The sequence below is a fragment of the Crocodylus siamensis genome, chromosome 2 (assembly GCF_052110815.1).
Source record: "Crocodylus siamensis isolate JL-2025a chromosome 2, ASM5211081v1, whole genome shotgun sequence".
In the NCBI taxonomy this organism is placed as follows: Eukaryota; Metazoa; Chordata; order Crocodylia; family Crocodylidae; genus Crocodylus; species Crocodylus siamensis.
Window position 1 is genome coordinate 47,820,145 of NC_143396.1, and position 18,445 is coordinate 47,838,589.

The 18,445-nt window shown below is 39.8% G+C and overlaps 1 protein-coding gene across 1 annotated transcript in view; it reads left to right on the forward strand.

The window, feature by feature from the left end:
- The first annotated feature begins 6,239 nt into the window (after positions 1-6,239).
- KLB (klotho beta) overlaps positions 6,240-18,445 on the forward strand; it is a 28,356-nt gene continuing 16,150 nt past the window's right edge. The window contains exon 1 of the mRNA XM_090035771.1: positions 6,240-7,047. Within this exon, the coding sequence (XP_089891897.1) occupies positions 6,310-7,047 (738 nt within the window). The 5' untranslated portion in view covers positions 6,240-6,309. The remainder of the gene's footprint in view (positions 7,048-18,445) is intronic.

The following is an 18,445-nucleotide window of genomic DNA, read 5'->3' on the forward strand; positions in this document are numbered from 1 at the left end:
GAACACTGGAGTTTAACCCTTTATGAATAACCAAACCTGCCTAAATTCTTAGAATGGTGGTGGTTCATCTGTGGTTATAGAGAATGACTTTTCTCTAGTACCATGTACATAGTAAAACTGCTAAACTTATGAAAGAATTGGTATCTTAATTATGTCCTCAAAATGATGATTGGGTCAGAATTTGCATTAGGAAATATTTGTGATTTTGGTAAAAGGAAGAAAGTACAGTATGTCATATTTGATTCTGTCATAACCCATATCCATGTCCAATTACAATCTTATATTTAAAAAGCCCTTTTAATCCAAAGTATACTTCCAAATTACTTAAACTGAAACAAAAAATAAAAATCTAACTTGCTATTTACCTTTTGCCAAATCACTCATGACCTCAGTTTTTCAGGAGTAATAATCACATATGAAAATCAGGACATCTCTCTGTGCCTTAGGTTCCTAATCTATAGAAAAGAAATATAAATAACTAATGTAAGTGAAATTAGTAATTTTATATTTTTGCATTTCTCTTATCTTGAAAAATTAAAACAAATTAGTCAGCTTAACTTATTTTGTTAATTTCTAGTCTATTTTATTTTCAGAATCTTATATTTGTGTACCTTCCTTCAGGTCTTAGGACTTATAAGTACCTCACTAGAAAGTTTTTACTTTAAAAAAAAGCAACTTCCATTATAATTTTTGAAGACAGTTTTGTAGTTTTCTACAAAATCTCTATTTTGAGTCAGGTTTGACCTGCCTGTTTATTTAAGTATAGAGAAAATATGTATTTTAAATCCCCTAAAGAAGCTTGCAGTTGTAACTGTGGAAACCCAGAAAATACAACCGAAATTAAAAAAAAATATTGCAAGCCAAATACCTTATGTTGTGCAAGGTCACTAAGTAGTCAAACGTTCAGTCTAATCAATGTTGAGTCACCAGAAAAAAAAATCTTTTGTAGGATCTTTCTGAGTGACTACTAATGGAAGGTTCTCCATATTGGGTGATCTGGATTGTAAGAATTTAATTTTCTCTCACATTCTAAGTACAGGAATTTGTATTTTCAGGCAGAATTAACAATTCCTAATTTTTTTGTAAATCTGCAATCTCTTTTAGAGTTTCTGTAACAGTCACATGCCAGATATCACATGTTGATTAAGAACTTGATCCCATCTCAAACACAAGTTGGGCAGGAAAGGGATGTAAGTATGGGCCGTTGATGTAAATTACATTGTAGAGGGCAACTGCAGAAACCAACTTGTCCCTTTCTGAGCTCTTGACGGTAGATTAGGGCAACTGATATTAATGTAAATATCCTCTCTTTAAAGGACTTTGTACTTAAATATTTTCTCTGTCTCCATTTAAATATCCAAAAAGCACAATTGTATCTTATCCCAAATTCTCAGCCATTGTTAGCTGCAATTACTAGTGGAGTTTCTTTTTCCACTTGTTACATGATTTGTTTTTTTGCAGCAGTTGTTTTCCTGCCCAACTATGGCAGGGATTTTTTTAATGTTATTGTCCTATGTCTTTATTTGTTTGTATGACAGTATGTTTGGTTTAAACCTAAAGAAAAACAAGTACAAAACTTATTTTGTTGTGATCGTATAGTAATAAACTGTTATTTTTAAAGCAAATACTGCCAACAGCAAAAGATAGATTAGCTAGATATACTAGAAGTACATTGAGATCTATCAGTGCACACAACATTATACTATGTGACTATTTGCTGCATTTTGAGATGCACTTCCCAGTGAGATGCATCATTCTGCATTCACACTGAATACTTGTAAAAGAACAGGGGACCGCAAATAGCTTCTGCATTTACATTTTATTGATTAAGGGTCAATATCCCCCTTGTAAAGCAGAAACAATTATAAACTTAGAAACTAGAAAACTGAATATGATCAATGTGAAGGCTTATAGACCAGCGTTGTCAAATTGGCAGGCCTTAAGTTGGATGCCCAAATGAAAAGTTCCTGACCCCAAGGAGCAGAATGCTCCCCACTAGATGCATCTACATGTGCAAATAATGCAAAGCAACAAACTTCAGAGTTTATTGCCTGGAGTTTATTGTTCTCTGGCAACCTGTTTGAACCTGCCCAGGGAGCAATAATCTCCAGGGTTTATTGCATATGAACGTGCACCCAGGACCACAGCACATTGAGCTGGGTTGAAGCAACTCCAGCTCGCAGGGGACCTGAGGGGTCAGCCTGCCAGCATAGCCCTGCTCCCCCCATCTCCATGTGTTGCTGAGTCCTGGCTGGGGCATAAGGGTGTTTCAATGTGGGGCTAGCCAGCAGGCAGCCCCAGCACTGAAGCACTTTCTTATCCCAGCCAGCCGCAGCAGCATCTGCACTCATGCTGCTGTGGAGTTTTTTACTTCACAACAGAATAGTACTTGTATTTACAAGTACTAGCCTACTGAAGAGCTAATAAGTTTACTCCAGCCTAATAGGGGTGCACGTGTAGACACTGAGACATTTACTGTGCAGGTAATTAGTCTACTGCTCAGTAAATGTCTTGTGTAGGTGCACTGTTCACCAATACCCATAAGCAGGGCCACCCCTGGTGGGGGGCAAATCATGGCAACTGCCTCGAGCCCCGTGCTTTGGGGGGCCCTGTGGAGCCGGGCAGACTGGCTGTAGTGACTCCGCGCCACTACCGCTGGCTTTGTGCCTGACTGCTTGCTCCCTCCCCTCCCCCCGGCTTCTTCACATCCAGGTTGCGTGGGATTGGGGCAGGGCCCTGCACAAGCAGTTTTGCCACAGGCCCTGCACCCTGCTTGGGTTGGCTCTGTCCATTAGAGTTTTGAATGCTTGGAATATCTGAAAATAAGTTATCTTTTATTTCAGTGCTAAAATGGGGATTAACTTTATGTTTAGACTGCCATATTCAAAAACTTTTGACCAGTCTTTCTCTTGAGGGACAGATAAAAAGAGGATTTTTGTAATGTAGGAGCTAAATGCCATTGTTTGTTACAAAGCAAATGCTTACCAGTGCTAACACTGAAGATTATTTTAAAAATTAACAAATTTGCTTTTTACTACTTATGCTATTTGTTTCCTTTTTGCTTTTGATCTAAGTCAATAAAACTAACCTAGACAGTTTCATTTTCTGGTTCTCTGTTTTCTGGTTAGGAGAAAATGCTGACTTTTTTTTACTGTATAATGAGTGAGCACTTAACCCCCCCTATGGCAAAGCATTTCTACATTTATGTTCCTTTTCCTATTGTGCCACCAGTTTCCTATGTGATCTTGGGCACATTATTTAATTTTTTTGATCCTTTGTTTTCTCATCTGCAAAATGTGAACGATTGTTTATCTGCTAGACGTAATGTGAAGGTCATAATACCTGCATATAAATGATTAGATATGTAGTGCTATAGAACTGAAAAATTGTAGTATTAGTAGCAGTATTTATTATTATATATTTCAATTACACACAGAAAATAATGATGAAGTTTCATGGTTTCAAAGTCCAACATCAAGGAGTTAGAATTAAAGTTGTCTATGCACCCTTACTTTGACCCCTTGAGTGCATCTGCAGCATGATGCAATCAGTCCTTAATTACACGGTAACATGCTGTTTTTCCACAGGAACCCTACCTCATTTGGTAAACAGAATGGATGGAACTCATTTTTGACCAGGGTCTCTCTCTCTCTCTCTCTCTCTCTCTCTCTCACACACACACACACACACACACCCCCCGTGAGGCATTGAAACATGCTCAATGAGGATGGAATCTTCACAAATGTTAGGTGCTGAATTTTAAATCTCTTATGGGCATGTGCAACTGGGATTTTTGAAAGCTTACAACTTCTCTAAATGTAAGTGTCTTTTCAGAGAGAGAGTAAAACATACATCCCTGTCAAATGTCAAGACCCCGCTTAAAATATGCAAACCACAGCTTCTTCACCCAAAGGTGACCAGAATATTTTCATGCAGCCAAAACAATGCACCTTTATCTTGCCTCATTCTCAGAAATTATGGAAGCAACTTAGCTGAAATTAAAACAAATAAAAATAACAAAAAACAACCCTGAGACAGAAACCTGGAATGAAAAATTTCAGCCCAAACATCAAAGTTCAGCAAGGAGCCAAAAAGAAACTTACAGGAAATATCCGGTGTCTTAATGATAGCATGCTACCAGTCCTGACTATAGTAAAGAAAGAAAAGCAGCTCCTAACCTTGTCTAGTCTAGAACATTTTGTGGTACAGGTGCCTACTACACCTGTCAGATGCATCATGCAAATACACTACATTTTTTACAGTCGTACAAAAGTGCTGGAAGCAACATGGCAGTCCTGGTAGAAAAGTTTATAATTTTTGTATCTTGCATTGCATCACTGCTCTTGCAGCACTAGTGTTGATTTTGCAGCTGCAATGTCACCTATACTCAGGACAGCTGTTGTAGCTTTGTGATCCCATGCATGTGGGTTTTTTTCTGCTTGAGTAGGATGTAGTGCAGGCCCCTTTTCAGGGTGTGTGCTGGAAATTTTGGAGTAGTATATTCAAAGGACATTAGGTGCCTGGGTATGTTGACCAGGCTTACGTTAGATAGAAGGCTACTGTGGATGCACTAAACTTATTGAACTCTGTAGTGTGGACAAGGCTAATGTGTCAATAATACTGTCATTCATTAACTATGTTGAGAGACTTTTTTTATTAATGTGCTGTAGAGAAACACATACAAATCAATGTAGACCTAGATGAGTTTTCATTTATTATAAATACAATGTAGATTTTACTTTAAGGGATAAAATATATTAAATCTCCCAATATTCTAATGAGCTTCATTGTTAAACCAAGTTGCTACTGAGTTCTAAGAATCTACTCAGAAAAGGTGATTTAATTGTGAGTACAGTTCATATTATAATTCCTAAAGAGCAGTAATCATCTCAGTAAGTTGAAATTTCAGCATATGGGTACACCTTCTTTTATTTTCTTTCAGAAGTCTTCCTAAGACTCTAACATATTTTCAAATACTGGCTAACTGGTCTGTAGGAGACCCATTACATTGGTGGCCCAGTTACATCTGCTGTGATTCTTAAACAAATTAATCTGTAGCAAAAGAGCATCCTGCTAATTATCTGTATTAAACAAATAATAAAAGGAAATTGCCCACAACCTGAAACAGACCTCTAAGACTTTGTTCTGACAATGTCTGCTCTATTAAGAGCTTCACAGGAGTCTGTCAGTCAGTAAAACCAGTTGCAGATGACTGGATAATATTTAGTACCTTTGCATTTTCACATTGTTAATGGGATGTTTGTCAATCTCTCCTTTCCATTTAGAAGCTAAGACTGAACTGGCTTCACAATATGATTTGCCACCTGAACACGTGTCCAGGGCCACAGGAGGGAAGGGGTGACTAAGCTAAACCAGAAGGATGATGGAGCCTAACAGGGCAGAGAGAATGCACATGGTCTTCTAACCTTTCCCAGGTAAGTTACCATTCTCAGATAGCCCTTCTTCAGGGTGAGAGAGACTGTCATAGATAGCATAAAGCTAGCATGGTTCCACTGGAGCCAGTAGGAGGCTTCCAGGTTATAAAAGCAGTGCACCAGATCTGCCCAGTTTGGCAGCAGGCACTAACTCTCTGTGAGTGAACCATGTGGAAGACCTCCCCAGGGAACTCATAGAAATGTATATCCAAGCAGAAAGCTGTAAAGAGGGATTAAGATGGGAAAGAATGATTAGGCCTAGTGAGGGAGAAACCCAGCAAGCTATAGCAGGACACAGGTTTTTGACAGGTGAAATATCCAAGCTAGCAAAAGTAACAAATATACTGATTGGTCTGCTTTTCTCTTCACTATGATTGTGTTATTTCTTATAAATTGAAAATATGCTTCTTAACTGGACTCTGTAGTCTGAAAAATATTTCTTCTGTATCTCCTTGAAATTCAACTGGACCAGAAAAAAAGCTTGTTGCAACTTCTCAGTATCTTCTCTCACCTGGTATGCTGACATTTCAGTGATGTAGCATGTAAACAATTATAAACAGGTTCATAAGTATTTATGTGATACAGGTAACCTATTTTCTTGGAATAAGAGTAGGTGTCCCAATGACTGCAAGAAAGCCACCTCCCCTGAAATTGCACTGGTCTTTGTGACCCATCCTAGGTCTCACAGTTCAAGTTACTCATTGACAAGGCTTTTACAATCACAAGCTTTTACTGAAGCTTTGATAAGACACTCCAGCAGTTAGTGGCAATTGAAGGCAGTCTGCACAGCAGGGACTCTTAACAGGAATGAATGTATTTTCTCCAGCACAAATGAAAGAAATCTGACTTAATACAGATGCTATAAAAGGACATAATGTGTGGCCAAAGACTGAAGAGATCTGTTGCTTTTTGGACACTTGTTTTCATACGAACAGTTACTGGGCTTGCCGGAGATGGAAGATCTGTATGGAAAAAAGATCTTAGCCTCAGTCCTGTGAGTGGTACTCAGATGTTTCTATATGACACTTTTCCCAAAGAGTTTCTTTGGGGGGTAGGGACTGCAGCATTCCAGGTGGAAGGCAGCTGGAGAAAAGATGGAAAAGGACCCTCCATATGGGACCACTTCATCCATTCAGAGTTCACAGATGCTGCCAGCACAGCTGGCTCCAGTGACAGCTATGCGTTTCTGGACAAAGACTTGTCAGCTCTGGATTTCTTGGGGGTTACATTTTATCAGTTTTCAATTTCATGGCCAAGGCTCTTTCCCACTGGAATGGTAGAAACTCCCAATGAAAAAGGACTCCAGTACTACAGCTCTCTAATTAATGCTCTAGTTCACAAAAATATTAAGCCCATAGTTACTCTGTACCACTGGGACTTACCTTTAACACTGCAAGAAAAATACGGGGGATGGAAAAATGAATCACTAATTGAAATCTTCAGTGACTACGCAACCTTTTGTTTCCAGACTTTTGGGGATCGTGTTAAGCATTGGATTACAATCCACAATCCTTACTTAGTTGCCTGGCATGGGTATGGTACAGGTATGCATGCACCTGGAGAGAAAGGGAAAATAGCAGCTGTCTACTCTGTAGGACACAATCTGATCAAGGTACAGTACAACTGGATTTGATTTTAACACAACTATGAAAAATAACAGAAGGAACACTAATATGATAGAACAGAACAGATCTAGGACTGGGGAATACTAAGAAGTAATAGTGAGTGTTTAGGAGTCTTTTATCTTCCTTTAGTGTTTGTTTTAAAAGTCTGCAGCCAGTTCAATAACCATGTTTTAAAAATACTAGTTAACTGGTTCAGTTAGTTACTTTTCACTTGCAAAGCCTGACAACAGTGTTAACTACAGTTTCTCATGATTATTTTGCTAGTTTAAATTTTTTCCATTTGTGTGTATTTGACAAATTCTACCACTAATAGTATCCACATAGAAATATTAACTGCATCCTGGTGAGATTGTATGGAAATTATTTCTTACCAACTGAACTAACAAAATGTCAGTTTTGTTTTGTTGTTGTTATTGCTAAAAAACAAATAGCCTCTGCCTATATTTAAGAAATTATACTAAGCTTGTCCTGTTTTTAGCGGTATCAGTTTTATTATCAGTATTGTTTTACTTAGCTATTGTCTTCCACGATGCTGTGCACACCCTATGGACTCAGTGTTGTTCTCAGCTGAGTTCAAAAGATGCAGGCAAAAGCACTGGTTCTAGCATATCACATATTTCAGTTTATATAAATGACAGAAGACACCTATCCATATGTCTTGGGAACTCTTGGTTTAATTTCAGACACTTTCTAAATACAACAGTTTAGAAGAAGAATGAATAATGCTAATATAAGTCCTTTTTGTCAGCATATTTCCAAGTGTGTTACGAAAGAAGTATCATCATCCTGATTACGATTCCACGCCCTCCTCCTCACTTTCTTGCCATTACTGTTACAACTTTCCCACATATTATGACTGTTTTTTGTGCAGGAATATGTATACCTAGAAATGGATTTTAATTGCCAAAGCAGCTAACATAGTTTACAATGAAACATTTCTCTTCTTTGGATTTGCTTCTGCACTTTTGGGCTCTCTGAAGCTTTTCTTTACCCAAACCTCCCACTGATTTAAATGTGAGCTTTAAGTGAGAAGGGTCAACAAGAATTAAGCCAGATAGATAGATAGAGTTTCTGTAATATTTCTATATAGCTATATAACTCCATAAGGATGTATCTCTATATAGATATAAAATAATATAAATCCAGGTATTTAACTACATACTGTTTATAGCCATTCATTCACTCCTGTCTCTAGATTAGCCTTTGATTAGGAACTATCTGTCAGGTTGCTTTGTACAAGACCAAGTATATTACTGGTGCTTAACAAACAAAAAAAACCCCCACACCAATAAAATACATGGAAGGAAGGAAGTGTGGGCTGTTCCAGACCCCTTTTTTCCCAAAAGTTTCTCGGTATCTAGGTGTCTAAAATGACTTCAATATCATATCATTTTTTATATATTAGCAAAAACACAACATTTAGAGGTTGTGCACTGTCCTTAAAAAGAACTGGAAGCCAGAGCATCCTTCAAAGGAAGGAGTAATTTAGTTACTGTAGACAAGCTTTGCCTATTTCAGACAGTACTGAGAAACAGATTTTGAATGTTCAGTGTCATGCTAGTAAACATTAATATATCCTGACTAGAGCAGTGGTTAGCTCAAACACAGCTAACATGTAACTGCCACAAAAAATGGTATTGGTAAAATACAAGACATTCAACAAACTTAACATTTATTTATACTTGTAAGTAATTATTTAATTATGATGCCTCTAAGGCACAATATAGGTGGAACTCCACAGCACCATTTGTCAAACACTTTACAGAGTAGAATATTGCTATATTTTATTTATATTTTTCTCTCAATTTTGTCCCCACATTTAACATCCTTCTGATAGGCTGTAGGAAATTGCAAGACATAATAAGAAGGGCATTTCAGGGCCCTTGACACAATTAGCTGATGATCTCTGTCATGGAGGAAAAATGTAGAAATGGGATAAAGTAAAGAAAGACAGAGTTTCAGCAAGATGATTTTTCCATTTGAGTATGAATATGGCATTCATTTTTAACAGTACTGTAGTAATTCTGGGGGCATTGTGAAGGAACTAAATTTTAAAGAAATATGTGAATGAAGAGAGGATATTGGCTTGAAGGGACCCCTTTGCATGTCAGAGATGTATGAAAAGTGGACCTAGTAGATCACATGGGTGAGGGATAAGAAACTAAGTTAGGTATGTCAGGAGTAGAGTTATGCAAAGCCTTGAAAGTGAGCTGAGCCTACATATGAAGAAGTGGCTTATAGTTTGAGTGTCTTGCCTTCAGGGTACCTAACTCAAGACCCTCATTTTTTCCTGAAAATCAGGCCCCATAAAATAAGTAACCAAAAATAAAAGGACCTTAACATTAGCAGCAGTTTTTTTATTATGGAACAATAAGATTAATATTGCCAGTCTATTCACATGACTTAAATCAGGTGGATAGCTTCATAATAAAAAAAAATAAACATAAAAAGTCGTAACTGGAACTGAAAAAATATACAATTCTAAGATAATGGGAAGTAAATTACATCCTACTATTGGTGTCCTAATAAAGAGAATGAAAGTAGGAAAATAGAAGCAGCATGTTGCTTACATTCTTTTAAGGACTAGCTTCTGGTACACTTAATTGTCTTCAGTAATACTCTGGTTGATTTGTTGCCTCAGAAAAATTAATGGAACTATTCACAGAGTAAGATGCTATTTAACTTCAGTAATGTTGTCACAGTCTAGCCTTAATGTTATTTAACATTGTTTTATTCTTCCACATAAACTCAAATGTAAATTTTACTCTCCTTCACCCTCTAAACAAAAAGTCACGAGGAACTGAAATGGTTAGGAATTTTGGATCTAATCCAAAGTCTGTGGAAGTCAGTGAAAAAACAAACAAGCATTGATTTCACCAGATTTTGGACTAGGCTTCTGGTGACACACCTCAGTAGTAAAACCTCATTTGTAGATAATTTGCTGGAAGATGAAGGAATTGAATTTTCCATTAGAGCCTAAGTTCATTAAGTATGTTTAGCAGAACGAACGTGTATGGAAAGCTACAGGTAAACTGACCTGGCCAGTATAGGATTATGTCACAAAGCAACTGAATGGCAGCTCCGGAATCCTCTGATGGACGTGTAGTTAATATTTGTATAAAATATATTGGTCCATCTCATAAAGGAAAGTGTTAGTTTTAGTTTCATTTGCCTAAGTAGCACTCCACTTTGCAGGAACTAATCATAGTTCACTGAACAGGCATACTTTTATGTGGCAGCTAATTCATATCTGTTGCTGAGTTTCACAGAATGACAGAAATAATTCAGCAAACCATAAATCCCACATTGTCCGGACTTTGGATTCTTTTATCTATTCTCTGAAGGTCCGAAAACGAATGAAGTCTGAGGAAATTTCTCTTCAGTCTAGGTTATAAATATAGCCTTTTTAAATTTGTGGCAGGAAATTTAACAGATAGAAGCTGTGAGAGAAGAAAATAATATTCAGATGTGGGGGAGCTGAGGAGAAAGCAAATGAATCATATAACCAAAAAATAAAGTGAAATGCAACTTAATCTAAATACAGGTGAGGAGTAAGAAAGTTAATTATTCTCCTATTACAAGCAGGATTTTATAAGGAAGTCTGTATGCATCTATCTTTCTGTTCCCACTGCTAGTTATCATCTCCCTTCTTCCCAATAACCATGTGAAATCACCTCTGTGGAAGAATCCAGCTCCACAAGTTGGAAGGAGGATAGCTGGCGCCAAATTCTATTACACCTATTGGACATTTAAGTGGACTTAGGTGCCTATGTGCAATCCTATTCCACCCTGCTCAAGTCCCTGAAAAACTGTTAATATAAAAGGTGGGTGGGCCCCCCTCATTCCTGATTTTTCTGTGATTCAATCTTAAGGGGCAGATGACAGCATTTTGCCAAAATAGAGGTGTTCATTCCCTCTTTGTTCCACCCTGTTAAAGTCCCTGAATTATATCTACGTGCCTAAATCCATTTAGATTCCTAGTAGAATCTGGTTCCTGGTTTCTACCAGGTTCTTCTTCTCCAACTATACATGGGAAAAGTTGGTTTAAGTTTCTGCAGGTGCCATATGTTCTAAAGTATGTTTCTTCCTCTCCACAATTTGGAAGCCCTCTAAGGCAAGAGCCCAACAGTACAGCTCCTGTAAGAGTCATGCTCTTTGGGACCTACTGGAAGCAAAGCAGGCTGAGTAGACTGAAAAAAAACCACAAGAAAATAAAGGATTTCCCTAGAAGCAGAGCTCTCAGTTGGGGGAGGGGTGGGGTGGGGAGGGGAGGGGAAGGGTGTCCATGAGTATAGAGTTAGAAGGTTACCATCTTCCTTATTGGGCAAATAGCCCACAGTGAAAGAAATAAAAGGAAATTTCAGTTTGAGAAAGCTTGTGTTTCCATGGCTCTGCATGAGATACTCCTACAGAAAAGGTAGCAATAGTTGATGATAATTTTTGAGAACCTGATTCTTTTCCATGTAATGCAATAGAAAATATGTTGTTTAAAGGTCATAAATTGCTGTAAGTTTAACTTAGATAACAGACACAATAGATTGCATGATCATTATCATTAGTGTAATAAGAAACGGCGTCAAATCTCAGTCCACTTGGACAGTTATTGTCAGACAGAAGGGAAGCTGCTTCATTTTATAGTCAAGCAGACTGATCTTCATAAAAACATCAATGAGTGATACACCTTAGCATAAAAGGAGCCAGGGAAAACACATAGCTGAGAAGATACGAAGTGTGCAAAGGAACCATTTAACCATGGTAGTGAGAAACGAACTGCATGCCAAGAAAGTTGATGGATTTTGTGGATTAAAAATAAATATGATATGAAGCAGGAAGATATAAAGCACTCAGAGTAATGGGATTCTGATAGAGTTAAATGAGAGATTCACTTTACCCAGTATTTACTATTTTCTTAGAATCTGGTTATGTTCACTGTGACAGATCCTATACCACCTATTAGGATTCTAAGTGCAATCCTGTTCCATGCTGTTTGAGTTCCTAAAAATCCATTAATGCATGTATTTTTATGGTATGGTGCCATCTAAGTCACAAAAAAGTAAGAAGGAGGACCCACAACATTTTTCAGGGACATGATGGTGTGGAATAGGATCACTCTTAGAATATGGCCCTATGCTTTGTTCTCTTTTTTGAGTCCTTTGAGATTTATCATGATCGTAAGTTATAAAACAGTCTCAATATTCCTTTTCTGTTCTGGACCCGTGCTCTCTTAGCAGTTCTGCCTTTATTATGTTAGGCAGGAAGAAAATAATTGTTATTATTATTAACAAACATTCTACAAAAAAGCATAAACAGACTCCTATAATGAGGAAATACCTGCAAGAATCCTTTTCATAGAGACGCTTTCACCTTATTTCCCTATGGTAAAGGCACTTGGGCCTTCCTCAAAACCTAATGTATCCCTAGGGATGCATTAGAGAACAGGGCCATTCATGCAGACTGCAAATGCCCAGGCAGACTGGCAATAGGCAACCTAGTAGGGGTCCTCTACAGTCATACTGTCTTGAGGGGCCTTTGGAAGGGTCTTCTCTACAAATTTCCCAAAATGAATGGAGAATAATATGTATTTCCACAAAATCTACCAGACACTTCTCCCCTACTCATTCAGAGGCCTCCAAAGGATGCAAGAGTGGAAGACAGTGCCACAGCCATGGCAGAGCCTGGACTTCCTTTGCAAAGAAATCCTCTTACCTGTCCCCAGCAAGCATGAATCTTGGAGGGATAAATATGGCCCTGTAGCAGGCTCCAGCAATCTGCCCAGTATCCAAAGTCCCCTAGGCTAAGTATAGACAGTCAAAAAGTCCAAAACTGAATTGATTCAGTCTTTGCAAGTTAGTCTAAGCTGCAGAGATTGAACCGATAATCAAATGAACAGACATTCACTTTTGATTCAGGAAATGCAGCCACATGCCTGCAGTGACTCAAGCCAGAAGCTGGGGGACACTAGAGCATGCTTCCTTGGCACAGTAGCTACCATGGGCTGTGTGTTCACTTCCTCTTCCTGCACTCCCCAAGGTCTCTGGGATTTGCAGTCCACAATCACAGCAGCAGGACTTTACAGAGTTACTTATCACTTCCTCTTTCTGCTTCCAGGTGCCTCTGGGATTTGTAGTCCACAGTTGCAGCCAGCACTAAGTAAGCAGGACAGGGCAGCTATGTACTTGGGGGAAGAGAAGTTTAACCCTCCCAGACCCTAGAACCCAGCAGGGATTTGCTGGGGGGGTGGGAGGAGCAGTAAGCCAGCCAGTGAGCCAGTCCTCACTGCTCCAGCTAGGGAGCAGAGGGGTGAGGCTAGCCCTGCTCTCTGAATCAGACAGCACAGCCCAGTCCAGGCCTGCAAAATGCTGGAATGCTGGAGGACTCTTATTTAACTTGAACCAGAAAGGGATCTGGGACAGAAAGTTCATAAGTCGGCTTAACCAAAAAGAGTTAAGTCTGATACTACATTCAACCAGATTTATCTTAAACCAGTTTCAGTCAGGGCCTATCACAGGGGAGGGGGGCCCAGGAGGGCCATTTGGCCCAGGCCTCTCATTCACGGAGGACCTCAAATTTAGACTTTGGACATTGTCTCCAAATGAGGTTATACATACAGACACAGAGATGCAATGAAAGAAGAATACATTCATCATACAACTTTAAACTTGTGTCCCATTAGTAGGCCACACCGCCTGTAGTGCACTACGAATTAATATTTTGTTAATATACCGGGAGCCTCAAAAAATGGAAGTGGCCTGGGCCTCTCTTGACCTCTGAGAGGGCCTGGTTTCAGCCATTTTGAAACTGGCTTATGTGCATTGAACTTCTATTCTGTCACAGGTTTAAACCAGTTTCTGATCACTTAAACCAGTTTATGTGTAACTTCTGTCTCTAGCCCTAGTGGCTGGAAAAGCCTGCTCACAACCCCTAGTCTCTACTCTGCCTCCAATCTCTCACTTGCCACAACTTGATCTTTTAAGAGTTTTCTAATTAGGGAAGCTATTGGCAGAAAAGGAAGAGCCTCTTTCTAGGTAGATGCGCTTAGTGCACAGTCCTTCAGGCTTCTTCACACTGAACTCAAGGGTGTGGGTTGCCTCCTTCTAGACAATCTCCCAATTTAAGACTTAAAGGCAATAATCGTAACCTCTTGCCACTCCCATAGTCACACCCATGCCTCACAGATATTTTCAGTCATTGTCCTTAAAAGGCTCTTTGCCTCAATACCCAGCATGGCCTATTCTAGCCTCCAAGTACTTGTTGGAGTCTCAGCCTTCACAGGCTTCCTCTCCCTTTTTCTAACTAGGCTCTCTCCACTTAGGCCCACTGCACCCAAATCCAGCTGATGAGCTCCAGTCCTCTGGGACCTTGGGCCCCTGACCTTAGTTTCACCCTCATGGGTTAGGGACCCTGGCCCTCTCAGTCTCTGACTGTCTCTGACCTACACCTTGTTCTAGCAGGATACTGAGCCTTGATGCTCCTTACAAGTGCCGCTGCACACTCTCAGCCTTTAAGCCAGGAGGTTTCTGGTGCCTGCAATGCTCCCAAGTCCCTGCACATCTGTGGAGCACCTTTGCTCTCCACCATCTTGGATTCTCACATGCTCCCTTCCCCTCTCTATTCAGGTTCTGGCCGGACTTAAGGGTCTGAGAGCCTTTTCAGTCAGCCAGTTGCTCACCTCCTCACCCTCCCTAGAAGTGTCTAGTCTGTTAATTTAGTGGGCAGCCTCTGAGTTTGCTGCTTTGCTCTCTTAAGGGGTCGGACACCAGGTCCCTGACATAGGTCTTTCCTTTTGAAATCAATGGTCCTGCTTTTTCCCTTTCTCTTTCCCCCTTGGCTGGATAACAGGGTTAGGGCTCCCTGTTACAGGCTCTTATACTACTTGTGCCTTCCCTGGAAGAGCTTGGCATCAGAATCTTTGTCAGAAAAATGTTGCAACCAATTACTGTGTTTAAGACAAAGTGCCATTGATTTTGTTTTGCCAATGTGTAACAGTAATCTGTTATTTTCCTACCCAAATATAAATGCAGTTAAACTCTTATTAAACATTTTCTCTTAAAGGTGGCATGAACTTGTCATAAGCAATAGGATCTGTGCAATCAGCAAATAACCTGGTATTAGAAAGAGAACAAACATGTAAAAGATCAATGAGAACTAATAAGGAAAACATGTTTTGATTACAGAAGCATGAATCTGGAAACTTCTTCTATGGTCAGGTTGTTAAAAATTCAAAGGCACAATCTGGCAAGGGTTCTGTGGGCCAGATTCAAGATCTACAAAATATAGGAGCCAAATATTTAAATATTTTAATGCCTTCAGCCTTCTAAATTCACACTAACTTTCATAGGTGCTGAAATGTCTTGTACTTAAAGCTAGTTCCAGTATGGTCCTCAGCACTTCTGAAAATCAGCTGTAAGTGTGAATTTAGAAGGTTGAAGGCACTCAAATATTTGAATGAATACAGCCCTAACATTAAAGCAACCAAGTTTGCAGATTTGGCCTTGAGTTGCATTTCTCCCTTTCTGAAGACAAAACCCATCCCCTAGTAGACATGGCCCCTGTGCACAATTGATATGTTTATCTTATAATCAAAGTTCCCTCTAAACTGAACACGTGCGCAGCCACGCACGATAAAAAATCTTGCTGCACAGTAACTTTTTAATGCTGCGCACTGGGGCCAGCGTGGGACATTTACTGCTCAGCTGTGCAGGGGCCGCTCCACTCCTCACCATGCTGGCATTCCCACGAGGGCGGAGAGCGCAGCCCTGGCTGGAGCAGTCCGTGAGGGGCTGGGCCGCTGATCAGTGGACAGTCATCGCCCCCACTCCTTCCTCGTCCATGCCCACAGTGCGGGGCAGGCAGCGGCTCCTCCCTGAGGCAGGGCAGGGGTGGGGGCCAACCTGGGCACCGCATGGGCTCCACTGGCTCCAGGGAACTGGTCTGCTCCTCAGCCCCTTCAGGCAAGCTTCACCCTGAGCCCCACTAGCTTCACCCTAATCTTAGCTTTCATCCCTGTGACGCAAGACCCACAGCTCCTGCGCCAAAGCCCAGCAGCCGCACAGGTCTTCCACGCTCTGCCTGCTCCCTGCCTCCGTGCCTCGCTGCAGGCTTTGAAAGCAACGCCATGTGCCTCACTGCATGATCTGCCCAGCAGCAGGACACACATGGTGCCACGCCGCTTTCAAAGGCTGCAGCAAGACTCGGAGGCAGGAAGCAGGCAGAGTGCAGCCTGCACGTGGGTCCAGGAGACATGACAGGGAGGTACACACACTTCAAAGGTACTGGAGACAGCTCTTTGGCAACTGAAGACAGAGAACTCAAATGATTGCCCAATTTTAAGTATTAATTAAGCCTTAATCCTGACCACAAAGACATGATTAAAAGGTAGCATGTAGTACAGCTAGTTTCTTCTATTATTTACAACAATGCATATTAAAAGCAGAATTAGGCCTTTAAAGAAAAACATCTAACGAGATAATAAATAGACTGAGACTCATATTAAAGACTGCATCTGGTACACAGTCTAATATTAAATACTAAAGGGGAAGGCGGGACCAATTCAGGAACGGACTGAAGCAGGATGCTCATGGATCGCTACACCTTAAAGGCAACATTGCTTATAATGGTCAGCAATATTTATGTAACATTTAGTCTGTACAAATTATTACAGATCTAAGAATACAGAAGAGAAAGCATGATGTGTCAACCAAGAAAGCCCATTTTAAAAAGTCAGTTGAGGCATTTCTGTTTCATACTTTCTGATTCGTTCTTATTTTCTTTTCTTTCAAAAAGATATTTTGTTTTGTTTTTAAGTCAGTGTTCTGAAAATAAATAGGAGAACAAAGACGCCTTCTTGTGTAAGTACTGAGGAAAGAATGCTAGAGCCAAGATCTGTTTTTACTAAAGTCAAAGGAAGAATTGAGATTGATTTCAGTAGGAGCAGGATTTGAACCTAATGAATTAGATTAGCATAATGTCACTTGATCCATTTAGTTTCTTTTGTTCAATAGAGGAAAGGTGCTTCAGTGCAGAATGCCTTACCTAAGACATCAGTTGTAATACTAATTTGCCTTAGATAGAACCTGAGGATTTCTTAGTGTTTTGCAGAAATTGTACTTTGGTATAATGCACCTGTCACTATAGGATTAACAAATCAAATAATGCAAACAGGAATGAATTCATCCTCAGAACACCTCTGCAATTTATCCAGGCTGACACCTTTTTAGGACAGGTTCATTTTTCACTGGGTTCATGGTATCAAGTCCACTGTGGTATTACTAACAAATAGTAATACAGGCAGTCCTCGACTTACAATGTTTCGAGTTACAACGTTTATAAATTGACACTGTTTCAACTTTATGATGTCAGTTTCAACTTTACAATGTTGGTCCGATGTGATACCACGTCAGCGAACAAGTTTGCTGCATCACTCATCTCCCTGGAGAATATCTGTGAAAACTTTCTTGGACACTTTCTTTAACAAAGCAGACAAGACTCCACAAAAACCTGCAGCCAAGACTCCTGAGAAGACTCCAGCCAAGAACCCTTCAAAAAGTCCAGCAAAGTCACCTCAAAGAAGTCCTTCCAAAACAATATGATTGCTATTTACAATATAAATACATGAATGGAGCTATATTACTCGTCTATAATTGATCAAGTACAAAATTCTGGGGTATTTTTGGTGAAAATAGGGTATTCAAGCCTTGGTTCAGGAACCAATCCCCTATTTATAACATTGTTTCTTATGAGAAAATTGGTTCCAAGTTACAACGTTTCGACTTAAGACATGGTTTTTGGGAACCAATTGTGTCGTAAGTCCAAGGACTGCCTGTATTTAAGTATTATTATTCATACTTTATAACTGAGGAGTGAAAGCACAATCATAAGTGCCTTGTTCAAGTTAACTGAATAGGTAATGATCAGAGCAAGTGCTGATCCGCTATTTTGACCAATATGCACATTGCTTCCTTCACTGAAAAAGACAGTCTTGGCCCTCAGGCTTCAAGCTAAACCCCTGAACCCACAGAAAACCCACTGCCTTCAAATGCAATATTGTACAATGTCATTTTTCAAACAGTAATAGCCCTGGGTGTTAACAACATTTAATTAGTCTTTAACCCCACTTAGTTCAAATATTTCCATATGAGTGATTATTTAGAGGTTATTTTTCTTAAGTCCACTGGAAATCATCAGGGAACTGTAATACGCAAATATAGAGTGCTATATTTCTTCTAAGGCACTGGTTTGCAACCTTTTTAGACCCAAAGCATCCCTCCACAACATTTTAGACTTTGGTGACACCCTGGTTGAGAACCAGTTCTGCTGCCTTAGCTTACCTCATGGGTTTTTAACTGTGGTGCTCCTTCTGCCAATGCTGCAGTAGTGGAAGCACAC